We start from the raw sequence: 14,755 nt of genomic DNA, 5'->3' as shown, positions 1-14,755 counted from the left end.
CCATCTGGCTGCTTGACGAACAACAATTGCTTTGAGATGGGCGGATCTGAAGTAAACAGATCCAAGGGGCGGCTGGCTCCTCGCTACAGTTTACACAGACAGTACACACGGCTCAAGTGCTGCTCAGACAAAAGCGGGCGGCCGTGGTTATGGGGAGTGAACGCTTCGGCAAGGCTGCTGGCTACTCCTGTGCAGTTACCCTTTGCGCTGAAGCCCGTGCACCACGCCCATGGCTAGACAGGGAAGGGAGAGCACGGGCACGGTACAGGGTGGTCTCTTCCCCGGGCAGTGCTGATAGCCCTGTTAAGGAGCACGCCTCTGTGGAACCGGTCCTGTCCCAGTGCTCCACAGATGCCCTGCGGGCGTCACGGCAAGTGTCCGGCCCTCTCTAACCTCAGCTCTACCTGCGAAAGGTCACTACCTGCGCCGTGGTCATGCCTGGGAGAGCTTGCAGAGCAGACGCACGCGAGCGCCCTTACCGAGCAGGCTGATGCCCAGCCTAGACAGGCCTTGTCGCAGCCCCTCGCCCAGGCTCTCGGGGAGCTGTCGCCGCCACTCCTCTTGTCGGCTGCAGTGCTCCTCATCCAGCGAGAGCCTGTCCATGTTCCTGGCCAGGCTGGTGGCCAGGTTGGTGATGGACGTCAAGGTACCTGAGGGTAGGAGAGCATGGGTTGGTTCCTTGTCACAGACATGGTGGATGTGAGGTGTTAGCCCTGGAGGTTTGTAGGCTGAGATGAGGAGAGAGCCCCCCAGCAACACCCGAGTCTCCCTAGTATGCCCAGTGGGGAGTGACACTCTCTTCCTCTAGAGCGTGGGAGTGCTGGAACTCTCCAGTAGAAGTTTTACACCCTTCTGATCATTTCCTGAGACTCGGAGAAATACTTCTGGAGCCCTCCATGGGGCCCAGTTTTAAAAGGTTAACGTTTACCTACTCTGGTGTGTATGTATGTGTGTGAGTGTGTGTGTGCGTGTGTGTATGGTGTGTGTGTGCGAGTGTATGTGTTTGTTTGAGTATGTGAGTGTGTGTGAGTATGTATGTGAGTGTGTGTATGTGTGATTGTGTGTGTGTGTGCGTGTGTGTTAATGGAAACTGAAGTTCGGCCTTGCTTGCACTACGTAAGCATTCTATTACTGACCACATCCCTAGCTTACCTGCTTTTCTGAGCTCATTTTACAGACAAAGGTTATGTTGCTTAGTTTAGATGGATTACCAAGACATGTTCCCACTTTAGAACTAAAATTATCGTGTTTTTATGAATTCAGTCTGCTCCCTCCCTCCTCTCTCCTCTTATGCAAGTCAGATTGGCTTTGAACTTGGGACCTCCTCAGCAAGGGTGACCATGCCTGCCCGTGAATTCATTAAACTCACACCACTAGGCGATCTGTGGATACAACTATTTACTGCAGAACATTTATGTAGTTTTGGTAATCAAGATGCTGATGGATGAAAAAGGCAACAAAGGGACCTAAGCAAGGATTCTATTTGGCTTCCCTAAGGCAGACAACTTCAGCCACATGCTCCATTGGTGCTACCCTCCAACAAGGGCATACATGTGTGCCTCAGCCAGCAAAACCGGAAGGAAGACACCAATGGAGAAGAAATGGCGTGGCATTTGTGCAGCTGCCATCTACCTGTGGTGACTGCACACACGCACGCACATGTGCAAGCACACACACGCACCCTCACGTACTCACACACACACACACACACACACACCCCCCATACACAATAATAGTAAAAACCAGTCGGGACGCTAAATTTACCACCGAGGTTCAATTTAGCAGGTGTTTGCTGTCATACTGTAAACAGAAACAAGAGAATCTCAGAGATCGCATGGCGGGAGTGAGGAGCCCACCAGGCACACAGCTGTGAGTCTCCTGGGATCTGGGGGAGGCTCCCTTTCATTGTCCATGGAATTTGTTTTTATTGCTTTTGCTGTTCTCCTGCCAACCCCCCTCCTGTAGCCCCCATCCTCTCTATGGATCATGGGTTCTCGTATTTCAAGCTTAAGTCTTCTTTTGAGGCCTTCTAGAGACTTCCGTAAGCTGCCCACTCATAACAGAGTTATGGTGTTGTCTACAGTACAGTGCCTTTTATGGACAAAGGAGGCCTTTGCCCTGTTTTCTCTGCCTCCCGCTGAGAAGCAAAGGGGACTCAGATGGCCCTTGTTAGTTCCCTAGTCACTGCCAACCTGACCAAAATATCAGGCACACACTGGAGGATGAAAACATTCTCCTGGTGGGGAAGCGGTTTAGTCTCCCTGCCTGGTGAACTGCCTGGACCACAAGATGGCACTGTGTATGCAGGGAGCTGGGGTGGAGCTGGCCTAGGGATCTGCTTCCCCATTACAATGTATCCACATCCTTGAGAGCTATGGCAACTGTATCTACATTTTAACAATGTATCCACATCCTTGAGAGCTATGACAACTGTATCTACATTTTAACAACGTATCCACGTCCTTGAGAGCTATAGCAACTGTATCTACATCATAAAGGCATGACAAGGCAACTGAGGTGGGGTTTCTGACGCTTAGCGGAAATCATGGCCGCCTTCCATCTTTCTACGTCCACTCCATGGAATAACGGTTGAGCCAGTCCATGTTTTCTCGATGAGAGGTTTAAAACCCTCAAGATTCTGGGGCATTTTCACACAACACAGGCAAGCAGCGACTTGCTTAAAACCTAAGGCAGCATCACGCATGCGCTTTGCTGCAAGCCCAGCATCACACAGCAAGCCGACAGCGTCGGGAGCTGGAGGCTGGGTAAATGGAAGCTGGGTAAATGGACGACAAGACAAGGTGCTCCACCCACAGCTACCTTTGGAAATGTGCTTGACGAATGATGTGGTCCCTCTGGAGACTCCACTCACGAAGGCCCCGGGGCCTCGCGTCAGCCCCTCGTAGGGAAGCCTGAAGAAGTCGGAGATCCCATTTCCAATGCTTCTCACTAGGCTGGCGGGGCTGCCGAGGATCTCTAGGGACCCCACGACCCAGCCTGCAACGCACAAAGGGAAGGAGTTACTGAGACCTTGAGTTTAGCGCTTTCAACATTGGTGAGATGTGGCCTCTTTTCCCTGAAATTCCCTTTCACATGAGAACGGAGGGTGTCATAAGCTTTTCTGGAGCAAAACATGGGAAATAACTCATTCTCCGTGAATGCATAAATGAACTTTCATACTTTATAAATCACACTGATCCTCTGCAGCCTTGCAAATGGCTTTAGTATGACTTCTGTCTCTAAACCTCCTGCACCCCTGTAAAGGGAACCATGTGCAAAGGAACCCCGCCCCCAGGCTCAGGCAGGCAGGCGTTCTGGGCCACAGGTGCCTCCAGGCCGGGAAGTCCCAACCTGCCAAAGGGCAGCGGCAGCAGCAGGAGCTGCCTGGTGGGGAGAAGCCAGATGCTAACTAGGGTGTTGCAAAAGGGATGCAAACTTTTGCCAAGGATGGAGGAGTTATTTTTAATCTTTCCCAATCCCATCAAGCTGAGCGCTTCTCTGAGTGGGGAGCTGGAGAGAACAAATGTCCCCCCTTCAACCCCAGCTTCACTTGTGTAAACATCAGTGACAGGGACATACTGATTAGGTTAGCGAGAGGGAAGTGTTCCCCATCAATGTCCCGGGAGGGCGGCTCTGGGTTTGGTTTCCTCTTTAAACTCAGGCTTGCCAGGAGCTGGCCTGTTCAGCGGCCTCCACAGCCTCCTGCCTCGTGGGAATGAGGCTTCAGTGCGGCCACAGCAGCTGCCTCCCCTTCCGCACGGGGCTTGGGGGGCTGTAAGCCCAGAGGACTCCAGGGTCAGGTGCAGGGAAGCTGAAAAAGCAACTTCCTCCAGGAATCTTCAGGCACCAGCCCGGTACTGCGGCCTTTTTATTGGGAAAGCTGTGAGGACAGAACCCGTGTGGCACCTGTTCCCTCCCTCCACATAAAGTCTGGGTGACAGAGAGCCACAGTTAAGTCACCGGGTCTCTGTCAAGGCAGAGAGAGAAGGGTGCCCGTAAATTCTGAGCCCTTCTCTCTGGGACACCGGAAAGACAAGATGGGTCTCAGTCACAGCGGGAGTGCGGCCACATGGGGCAGTGCTCATGGAACCCTCCAAGCAGCAAAGCAAAGGGCCGCACGCACCCCAGCTGGGCTCAGAGCTGGATGGATACGGGAGGCAGATGCAATCCCACTTGGTGTTGTGGGATTCTACCTCCACTGGCCAGGAAGCAGAGGGTTCTACAGCTAGGGTTATGTCACTAAGTCACAATCTCTAGATGATCAGACATTAGGTTAGTTTAGTTTACTTGATCCCTGTCCTCACCCCCGCCCCCAGGAAAGTAGGGTCATGTGGGAGAAGTTATTCCTGAAAAGTGCTCTGTGGACATTAAAAGAAAAGCAGATTTTCCTTAGTCTAGAGCGATCATGAGGTCCCGCCCAAGGGCTGGTTTAGAAACTTTGGATTCTGTGACCGCTGCTTCAGATTTGGAAAGTTGGGAACACAGAGGGCTACAGCCCAGCCTTGTCTCCTAGCTCCCACCCAGCTACTGGGATTCCTTTCCTGTTCTTCGCAGTCAGATGAAGGGTGATGCTGACATTTCCTCCGCTATGGTCAGTGAAGCCTGATGCCACCAGACAGCTGTCTATGGCGTGAGACGCGGCTTAGTGGCATCTGTGCTGGATAGGGAAGGCAAAGGATCCAAGGATACTCTTCGTTCGCTTTCCCCAAAGTAAATGAAGTGGTCCCCCAGCATCCACTAAGCACCAAAGTCCACAGATGTCCAGGCCCTGATGTACAGAGTGTGTGTTCACTGAGCCTCTCCAGCCCTGCAGTGCATGGAAACCACCTCTGGGTTGCATAACACTGAGTGTAATGCAAAAGGTGCATCAAATGCTTTTGTGCAGAATTTAAAAAGTTTATTGCATTCACTATTTGTGTGCATGTGCGTGTGTGTGCGTGTGTGTGTGTGTGTGTGTGTGTGTGTGTGTGTGTGTGTGTGTGCGCGCGAAGGCCAGGGTACGCTGGAGGAGTCCGAAGATGACTTTTAACAGTCACGTCCACCTTTGCCCACTGGGCCAGCCACCGGCCACCTTGCTGGCCTCTTTATTCTGCGTGTTGAAGAGAATAATGTCAGGAAGGGAAGTCTAGTTCACATGTGATTCTTCTGGTATCCTCAGGCTACAGTTGGTTGAAGTTGAGAGTGCAGGGGGCCACCTGCCTAACTTTGGCTTAGCTGTTTGGAAATGCTGTTGATAACCTGAGTCTACCTGGCCTAGTATGAGATTGAATGCTGGAGGTGGGCCTTGGGAAATTCTCAAGCTACGCCCCCCCAACCCCGAGTAGGGTTACTCATCTCTAGTTAGCAGTAATTTATTTCTAAAGCCTCTGCAAGTGACTTCACAAACTTCCCTGGAAATGAGGTCAGGGTGTTTTCAACTACCCCAGCCAGGAACCTTCTGGAGTCCAGTGGTGAACGCTGACCCATGAGATGGATACGACCTGCTTCCTCCCAGCCAGCCCTTGCCCTCTCTCTGCAAGAATGCCAGTCTGTTGTCCTTAGACCTGTCGGCCCCCTTCGGGTAATATTTAGAGTGACCGTAGGGTTCTACTGATAGTGTTTCCAACAGCTCTGAGAAGTCTGGCTTCGGGATTAGAATCTCTACTGACAAAGTTTCCTACAGCTCTGAGAAGTCTGGCTTCAGGATTAGAATCTCTTTCTTGCTACATACTAGACTGAAATAACCACAGGCTTTTGAGTGAATCAGAAAAGGCCCAAGAGAGTGTTCACAGGAGACCCCAGCCCCGTAAATCAAGGCGGCCAGCTCAGCACTGTGGTGATATGTTTCTTGCACAAATAAAACCAGTCTGAGAGATCAGAGAGAAGGAGCAAGCCACAGCACACCTTACTTCCTAAGTAAGGAAGCTTTTCAGCAAAGAGAGCGATTTCCTGTTTCTCCCTGCTTATATCCTGTTTCTGCACAGCTACGTCACTTCCTGTCTGTCTGTGCAGACCTCCAGATCTCTATGGTTAGCTAGTGGCAAGCTCCATTCTCTGACCCCCAGAGGCTTTATTTGTGCAAGAAAGGTATCATGACACAGCACAAAGGCCCCAGAGGCCATGGTTACTTGGGTACAGGTGAGGTGTGTTCATTAGCTCATCTTCCGAGCCTGGTGCCAGCTGTGAGTGCAGGGACCCTTCCTTCTTCCTAGGCCTTTGATTGGAGCTGCCAAAAGCCAATCTCCCAGAAGGCTAGGTGTCTGGGGTGGTTTGCAGATTACACACATCTATTCACTTTTAGTTGACTTCTCAGAAAGGGGGAGCTATTTTCTTTACTGCTGTGCAAACTGTGCAGACAACAGGTCAGTAGGGCTCTCGGCCAACAATGGCTGTTTTCTTCTACCGTGAAGTTAGGACAGCCATCTCCTCTCTCTATGATTTCATTTCATGCATGTAGCGTGATTGCTGGCCTGGCATCAATGGTGATACAGTCATTGGCTGCCACAGTCTGAACAGTCAACAGTGATTCATTCACAAGCACAAGGCCTGGAAGACAGCAGTGCTTACCCTCGTCACTCTGGAAGTCAGTCTTCGGGTTCCTTACTAGAGAAGACTTCACAGAACCAAGTATGGACACTGCTCTTGACAGGAATGCTAGAGACTACGTGACCAGGCGACCAACCTGGACCTGTCTCAGGGTTCCTCACTGAGCCAGAAACGCTGCTCTGGAGACCACGGCTGTCAAGCAGTTGGGTCCACAGGGAGTCAGCCGACTTCTCATCTTTAGTACATGGTGCTCCCCACGGAAACGCCGTACTCACATCAGACACCCCTGCAGGCTCTTCCAGCCTGGCGGGAAACACAAGCCTCACCTCTCCCCTGGGCCCCTAGTATAAGGCACCCATCAGCCTGCAGCAGGCCACCTGCCTGCCACAGAGCAGAGGGTAGAGGGATAAGCAAGGACCATTCTTCCTTGCTGGATGAGTCTGTGGAGAACAGAGCTGCCAACAGCTTTCTCTGAGCTGTCTAGACAGGTAGCACCTGCAGGGATGCCCAGGGCTCTTTGGATATCACAGATGCTTTGAACAGCAATGAAGAAAACTGTCCACCTAGGACAGGAGCTGAGGGCCCCGGCTGGCCTTCCTGGCTGTGTGAGTGTGCTGACAGAGTCTTGTGCCTGCAAGGTACCAAAAGCGCGCTGGCTAAATGTAACTAATCTCAGGGTCTTAGGTCCACTTTACAGACGAAGACAGACACAGGGAGAGGCGTGACTGTCGTCACCCAAGCCTTACACCACCAGAGTTAGACGCGTAGCCTGCATGCATTGCCCCTCCCTGCTTTCCCCTTTGCTAACACACATCCCCCTGCCCCCGAGTGCCGTCTCTGTCCAGGTGCTGGCCCCCCACGACCCTCCACCTGCCTCCTCACCTGCTCGGAAAAGAGCCCCGGCAGCATAGTGCATGGCCAGCGCGTGTACCAGCTGCCTCGCCGTTGTGAACACGGGTCCTCTTTCAAACACGGAGAAGGAGAGAGGGGTGTGGTCGGAGGCAATGTACAGCTTGAGAGACGCGTGGATGCTGACGAGCAGGCTCACTGGCTGAATGACCAGCTTCCGTAACTTCACCGGGTTCACCAAGGCCCTGGCGTGCTGCCTCACCTGCGCGGGCAGCAGCTGCCTCGCCGCAGAGAGCTGTGCAGGGTGACCAGCCACCCTGCTGTGAGGAAGGTAGGTGTCGAACAAGGTTTTGATGTAGTACACAAAGGTGTCCTCCACGTAGAGCCGTGCTGGTTTCAGCTCAAAAGAGAACTCGCTGACATCAAAGAGGAAGTCCGTCCCCTCAGACCCGGTGAGGCAGAGCCTGATGAAGCAGTTCTGCTTGTATTCCTCCAAGTCCTTGTCGGAGGTCAGGAGACTCTGCACTCTGGAGTAGCGCGCAGGCTCTGGTCTCTCTCCCTGGCACACCAGGACAGGGAAGTGGAAGCTGGACTTGCTATAAAGCTGGTTGTCCAGCTGCAGGTCCCCAAGGCAGACTTCCACACACAAGAGCTGGAGGAGGGCGGAGGGAGGCTCTTCCCCCGGGAGGACCCCAGGCACAGGACACACGTGCAGAAAAATGTTGTCCACCGTGAGCCTTAGAAGCTCTGACGAGGTCTGGTGGTGTGTGAGGTCATCAGACACGGCCAGGCTCAAGCGGGTGAGGAACATCTTAAAACTAACCATCTTCTCCAGGGCTCTAGAGGAAGGCAGAGCTTGTTAGTGTTCCTGGTTTCTTCTTTAAGGACACTGACTCACTGGGGACCCCATGGTGGGACAGATGCTCATAAAAACAAGTAAGAACTCAGCTTTCAGTGCACGTCTGGACAGAGCCAGCTACGCTTGAAGATTATTGGGAAACATTCCCATTGGGACTATTACAAGCTCTTGTCATGTTTTTGTGTGTGTTTTCTCTTATCAACGCCAGATTCCTTTTCTTGCTCCAAATTCCTCATTTTTGTGCACTAATTCTCTGTTATGGTGACCACGGCAGAAAGAAAAATAAACAACACTCCTTATGTAAAGGAGATAAGCTCAGCTCAGCATATACCTATGACCACTGCTAGCAAGTGTGTGCTGCCCTCTCTGTCCCCACGTCCAGAGCTGAGGAGCCCCTGGCCAGGTCCTGGCCCTCTTTAGGGCACTTCACACCCCCCTCCCAAAGGGCCACGTGTCACACTCCTCCTCAGTGCTGTCCACGCACCGTCATGAGCAATCAGAACCTGTACAGCCTCCCTCCTCTATCTCCTCCATTTCTCCAGTCGCCTTCAGTGGAAACTAAGCATTCCCATACACCGTATCTGATTCCTCCCTTTCTGTTCTCCGGAGCTTGCTACAAGCAAGCTTGTGCTCCCTAGTCTGACAGAGTCACCCCGTATCAAGGTCACTAGCGCTAAAGAAAAGCAGACTTTCATCTCTGCACTGTCTGTCGCTGTTAGGAGCCCCCTCTCCCAGGACACACGCCCTTCCTGGTGAAAAGAAAAAGGGGGTATGGAAAGGATAGGGTAAAGGGCAGACTACTGGATCTACTTTAAACTAAAAAGCAACTATTAATCTCATATATTTTGCATTGGTATGCATTTTTGTATATTGACACAAATTTAAGGTTATTTTTTGTTAGAGCATACTCTATATGTTTCTACTCTTGTTTAAGATATTTTTGTATATTGATATAAATTTAAGGTTACTTTGTTTACTATACATATATGTTTCTACTCTTTTTTAAGGTATTGTATCTATGAAGCTCATTTAAAAATGTAACGTATAATTGAAAAAGACAGATCAGTTGTTAATCATCTAACAATCAAATAATGTAAATCTAGCCATTTAATCAATCAGATTTGTGGCCATGTTGGGTGTGCTTTCAAGGTCAATCAGAGAAATATTTTAGATAGACAGATGGTCTTCAAACACTTCAGAGAGCTAAAGAATATGGCATTTAAGATGTTTTAATAACATAAGAATTTTCATGACAGTGAAACACATCTGCTCCTGGCAGCAATAATTTACTTCAGAAAAGAATGGTGGGTATCAAAGAACCTCCATATGGATTTTGCTTTTGTTGTGGCCAAGTTAGCCACTGGGCAAGAAACTACCCTTGCCTCAACTGCTGAGTGTATGCTGTCCAATTACACAAGCAGGACACAAAGGAAAGTGACTGCTGAACTTTTCCAAAACAAGGTAGGACAGTCCTTCAAAACTCCTGCTTCACAGAAAAGTATGTCAGATATTCTAGTCCTGCAGGCTGAAGATGGATGCTCCAATATTTCAGAGGAAGCTTGGGTGATTGTCTAGGCAGTCAGGTGTTTCTGTTATTCTACAAGTTTTGTTTGTTTGTTCTGAACTTTCTGTTTACTCAGATAGTATTATATCCTCCTAGGGACTCTGATTGAATTGAAGACTAGATATAATTACAGTTTTCCTTGTTACCAGGTTCAGAAAAGAAATAAAAGAGGTGGTAAAATATATACTACCTCTTTTATATTGAGAGACATAAAAGCTCAAATTGTTATCTAAGAAAATGGTTTGAGGTCTAAAACGATAGTTTTGGGTTGGTAATACAAGTTAGGATAAAAAATAAATTAGGTAAAAAACTTTGGCCTTACTAAGATAGGATAGATATTGGAATATTTTCCCTGAACTTGCCAAATACTAATGGACTGGACATTGTGAATGTTTTTCTTACTTGATGATTGTTCTTATTGTATGTAGTTTTACTATGCTAGAGTTAAAATGTCTCCTTTCTATTTAGACAAAAGGGGGAATTGTGGAAGGATATTTGTGCACTGTGTGAAGAAGGTGTATTGCTGTGACTGGTGTCACAAAAGCTGAACGACCAACAGCGAGGCAGGAGGTGTAACACGGTGGGTCTTCTGGGAAGAGAGAGAAAGGGGAAAGGAGTCCAGGTGCATGAGAGAGACGCGAGGAGACACGGAGGACGCAGGGTGGGCGGCATGTGTCAGAACGCAGCGTAACAGGAATGGGCTCATTTAAGTTATAAGAGACAGTTAAAAACCAGCCTAAGTAAGGCCAGGGTTTCATAATTAATATGTCTCCCTCTTGTTTTTTTCTGAGCTGGCAGCCCAAAGAAAAATCTGTCTACAAAGAAATTATTAAATAGGCACTTAAAAACCCACATCTACTACTAATGTTGAACTTTTTCTTTCTCATCCAGTGTTGTCTAAAAAATACTGGTGTCTGTTTACACAGACGGAATATATTAGTGTCTGTTTACACAGATGGAACGTACATTCATCATCACAATGGCTTGCTATACATCAGATCATTCGCTTCTTCCGGGCCACTGCAACCATTAGCACCTATAGCCTGTGATTTCTGATATATCTGATAAGCATTTGTACCCTCAATATTATGTCACTATAACTAACAATGAAATAAACATCTCTGTGTATGTCCATGCATACTGTTTTCATTATATTCTCAACTCAAACTCTTCACCAGTGTTTGACCTTCCTAATGCTGGGACCCTTTAATCCAGTTCCTCATGTTGTGTTGAACCCCAACTGGAAATTTCATTGCTACTTCATAACTGTAATTTTGCTACTGTTATGAATCGTAATGTAAATATTTGATATGCGACCCCTTTAAAAGGGTCATTTGACCCCTAGGTTGAGAACCACTGTTCTAAACCAATGGGGTTTTTAATATGTAGAAAGTGTGTTCAAGAAATTTGTACCAATTACATGTCTATAACAACTATATATGATGAAATATTACTGTTAATTTGATAGGTATTACCTTATTTATATTTCCTCTTCCTACAATTTTCTGTTCATGTCCTTCATCCCTATTTTTGTTTTGAGAGAAGGGGATATCTTCACAGTATTTCTATTAAATTATGTGCCTATTTTAAGTTAAGGATACTAATTATTTGCATGGTTTATGATTTTATTTTTTTATTTCTTCACTGGGGGTGATGCTCATGCTCTGGGTCCTGTGTGTAGGTTAGGGGATAACTTGCATGAATTGGTTCTCTCTTCCTACCATGTGAGTTGTGGGGATGGAGCTCAGGTCATTAGACATGTCGTTTTTTGAGACAGGGTCTCCCATTGGACCTGGAGCTGGCTGGCCTGACCCCAGCCATCATCGCTGTATTAACAGACCCCACGGTGCCGCACTCGGCTTTCACTGGGTGCTGAACTCAGGTCCCCACGCTTGCACTTCACCCTCTGAGTGTCTCCCCAGGCTCCCGGACTCACGGTTCTAAAAATCATGGCAGGGCTTGCGTGCTTACATTGATTGCCAGTTTAGCTGAAAAGTCTAGTTGCTTACAAAGTTGTTATGTGGATTCCGATATTGCATTTTATATTACATGTAACGGGGTCATTCTGAGGAACCTATCTTCGCTTGAAATTCAGTTTGCTGAACTCAGAACAGGGAGACTCAAGAAAGACGTGATACTATCATCATTATTGTTATTATCATCTATAGATGCTGGAGGAATAATTTAACAATTAGATCTTTGCTTGTGGATTACATAATAATTAACCAAAAAATCAGTATTTGTGTGGGGACAAGAGTGGTAACTAGTAGGTTCACAACATTATAGAAGACAGATGCTGCATTGCTGCTAGGAAAACAGACCCACCTGTGGGTGCCGGATAAAATGGGTCCTGCCTTTCCTTCTGGGGCTATGGTGATGATGACCGTGCCGCACTGATGGGCAATGTCCACGTACACATATCCGAAGCCAGTGAGGAACACGACCTGCCAAAAGAATGCTCCAAATCTGATTAAGGAGAAATAAGAACAGTGTTGAAATGGCTGACTTCGAGTTCTCAAGTCCTGATTCAACACTGCAAACACTCTCTAACCATGTGTACCGGCTAGTCGGTTGCCTTGGAAAAAAAATCAAATCCAGATTTTTCAATATCCAGCCTGTAAGGTTCACAGGAAAGAAATGATGGATGATAGAGCACGAGGGTCTTCGTTCTCTGCTTTTTGGAATTGGCACTCACCCCATGTGGGCTGGAGGCCAGCCATGGGGCCAGCTTCATGTGTGCATATGAATCACTGTGGGAAAATCTTACAGCTCAGGACTCCAAATGCAATGTGCAAACCTTTTCAGTGCCTGCTTGTTGACTTACCATTACAGGGACTTCCCCACGGAACACAAAAACTATCTTCGGAGCTAGCAGGAAGACCCCCAACGTCCCTCACGTGACCAGAAACTTCAGGTAAGTTAATTCACTTAGTACCAAGATCAATTGCCCAACCATGAGAAAGTGGACTAAAGGCTAAAATAATAAGAGCCTCTCCTAGCTCAGCAGCCAGGTGCCACGCCAGCAGAACAGGCGGCCTTTCACATTAAATACCAGTGATGCCTGAATGGATAAGTGTTTGAAAGCAGACCAGAGCTGTGTGAAAAACAACTCCAGGAACATCGTGTTCACAGCTAAGATACCTGCGGGCAGAGTCGAGAACCTCCTTGGGCTAGAGTGTTGAGTCTTGCAATCTGCAGTGTCACCTAAGTCCAAGCCAGCGAATAAAAGGACAAAGACTGAGCGTCCCTGGATGAAGACGCAGAGCTAGGTGTGTCTGCCTGGCAAGCGGTGAACGCATCCTAACACTGCACTCACAGGGAGTGTTACGCAGACCTCGGGAAGGGGCTGTGGACTCACACGGAAGCAATGTCAAGGATATCCAGCCTCTTTCTTTTACAGTCATATGTAGGGAGAGATCTTAGGCACCTGTACCGCTGACCACACCCATTTGGGCGTGGTCACAGGTATGTGTAGTAGGGGCGGGGAGATAAAGAGCTGGGATAAAGGAGAAGTGCTGTCTTTTCGGGGTTCCGGTTGGGTCTCGGAAGCTGATGAGACCAACCTGGCTTGCCGGTTTCTCTTGTAAGTACCATCTCACAACAGCCACCTGTATCCTTCATCAAGTGTGGGATTCATATTTCAGTCACAGTCGTAAGCCTCCAGGGTACCTGGATGTCATTGCGCCTCCTCTTTCTCCCCATTGCGACCAGCTGTGACCAGGGCCTCTGCCTGCCTACTGCTGTAGTCTTGACCCTCACCTGAACTCACCTTGGCTTCTGGGTTCTGTGTGCCTAGAACCCCCGCAACCCCTCTATGCCCTTTTCAAAACCCGGATATCGATAACACAGTTTAAGGGAAGCCTTATTCTACAAGGTTATTATTGTTCTATTCCCCTCCTCAGTAAAAGCCGTTACGCATATTTCTGCTTGATCGCGAAGTTTACCATTTGTATATCACAGTCACCTATTTTCCTGATCCAATTCGATCACTGGGCTCTAAACCAGAGAGCGAGAAAACGTCAGTTTGCTATGCTTGCATTCTACACAGGCAAGTCTCCCTGATTTTTTCCCTAGAAGTATTTCAAAGGACTTTGTGTTTTCAATTTGCCGTAATTGTTCCAACATAAGAATTAATTTGATGATCATAAAAATTAAAATGTCTCATCTTACAAATCTAAAACGAAATGAACTCTCAGAAAAATATTCCCACTCATGAAAGCCACATCTTGGCTGGCTAGATGGCTCAGCAGGTAGAGTTTGACCCTTGGGGCCCATGTGACAGAAGGAGACTCTATGACTGCATGCTGCCTTCTCTTACTGGGCCTAGCTCCCACGTGTATGTATGTACACTAAGACACAAATGGAATTTAAAAGAAAATTCAAGGCACCCATTGTAGGAAAGCCTTCCTCCTACTGAAAACCACTCTTTGTGTGATGCTTTTCTCCCAGGCAGGCAGCCGGTGTTGTTGGAGTTTTTCATTCCAGCCAGGTCCCGCAGCTGCCTTTAAGCCCAAAATAATCACACAGATGCTATATTAATTACAAAACTATTGGCCGATGGCTAGGGCTTGTTACTGGCTAGTTCTGTCTTAATTATTAACCCATTTCTATAAATCTATGTGTTTCCACGTGGTCTTGGTTTACTGGAGAATGTGTCTCCTTTGATGGCTTCTTTTCAGCGCCTCCCTGCCTACCTTTCCTAGAATTCTCCTTGTCTCCTAGCCCCGCCCATCTTCCTGTCTCATTAGTGTTTTATTCCTCAACCAATAAGAGGCACATACACACAGAAAGACATCCCCCATGCCCTGGGGGTTACTAACGTGGCATAACCCCATACAGCTCTCTGCTTTCCTCTACACTCTGCTTTCTAGGGATGATCTTGGCCACGACTTGACCCTGAGAACCGGGTTTTTAGGATGATGCTAAAAAACACAGCTATCATGCCTTGCGGGAGGAAA

At 48.3% G+C, this 14,755-nt stretch overlaps 1 protein-coding gene across 3 annotated transcripts in view; it reads right to left on the bottom strand.

The window, feature by feature from the left end:
- Vps13b (vacuolar protein sorting 13 homolog B) overlaps positions 1-14,755 on the bottom strand; it is a 431,910-nt gene that overhangs the window by 11,612 nt on the left and 405,543 nt on the right. For all 3 annotated transcript variants that reach the window (XM_040730365.1, XM_040730363.1, XM_040730364.1), the window contains 4 exons: positions 12,123-12,241; positions 7,408-8,213; positions 2,821-2,997; positions 480-650 (listed from right to left, as the gene is read on the bottom strand). In XM_040730365.1, the coding sequence (XP_040586299.1) occupies positions 480-650; positions 2,821-2,997; positions 7,408-8,213; positions 12,123-12,241 (1,273 nt within the window). The remainder of the gene's footprint in view (positions 1-479; positions 651-2,820; positions 2,998-7,407; positions 8,214-12,122; positions 12,242-14,755) is intronic.

The sequence above is a fragment of the Mesocricetus auratus genome, unplaced genomic scaffold (genome assembly GCF_017639785.1).
Source record: "Mesocricetus auratus isolate SY011 unplaced genomic scaffold, BCM_Maur_2.0 Super-Scaffold_100023, whole genome shotgun sequence".
In the NCBI taxonomy this organism is placed as follows: Eukaryota; Metazoa; Chordata; class Mammalia; order Rodentia; family Cricetidae; genus Mesocricetus; species Mesocricetus auratus.
This window is presented reverse-complemented; position numbering and strand designations above follow the sequence as displayed.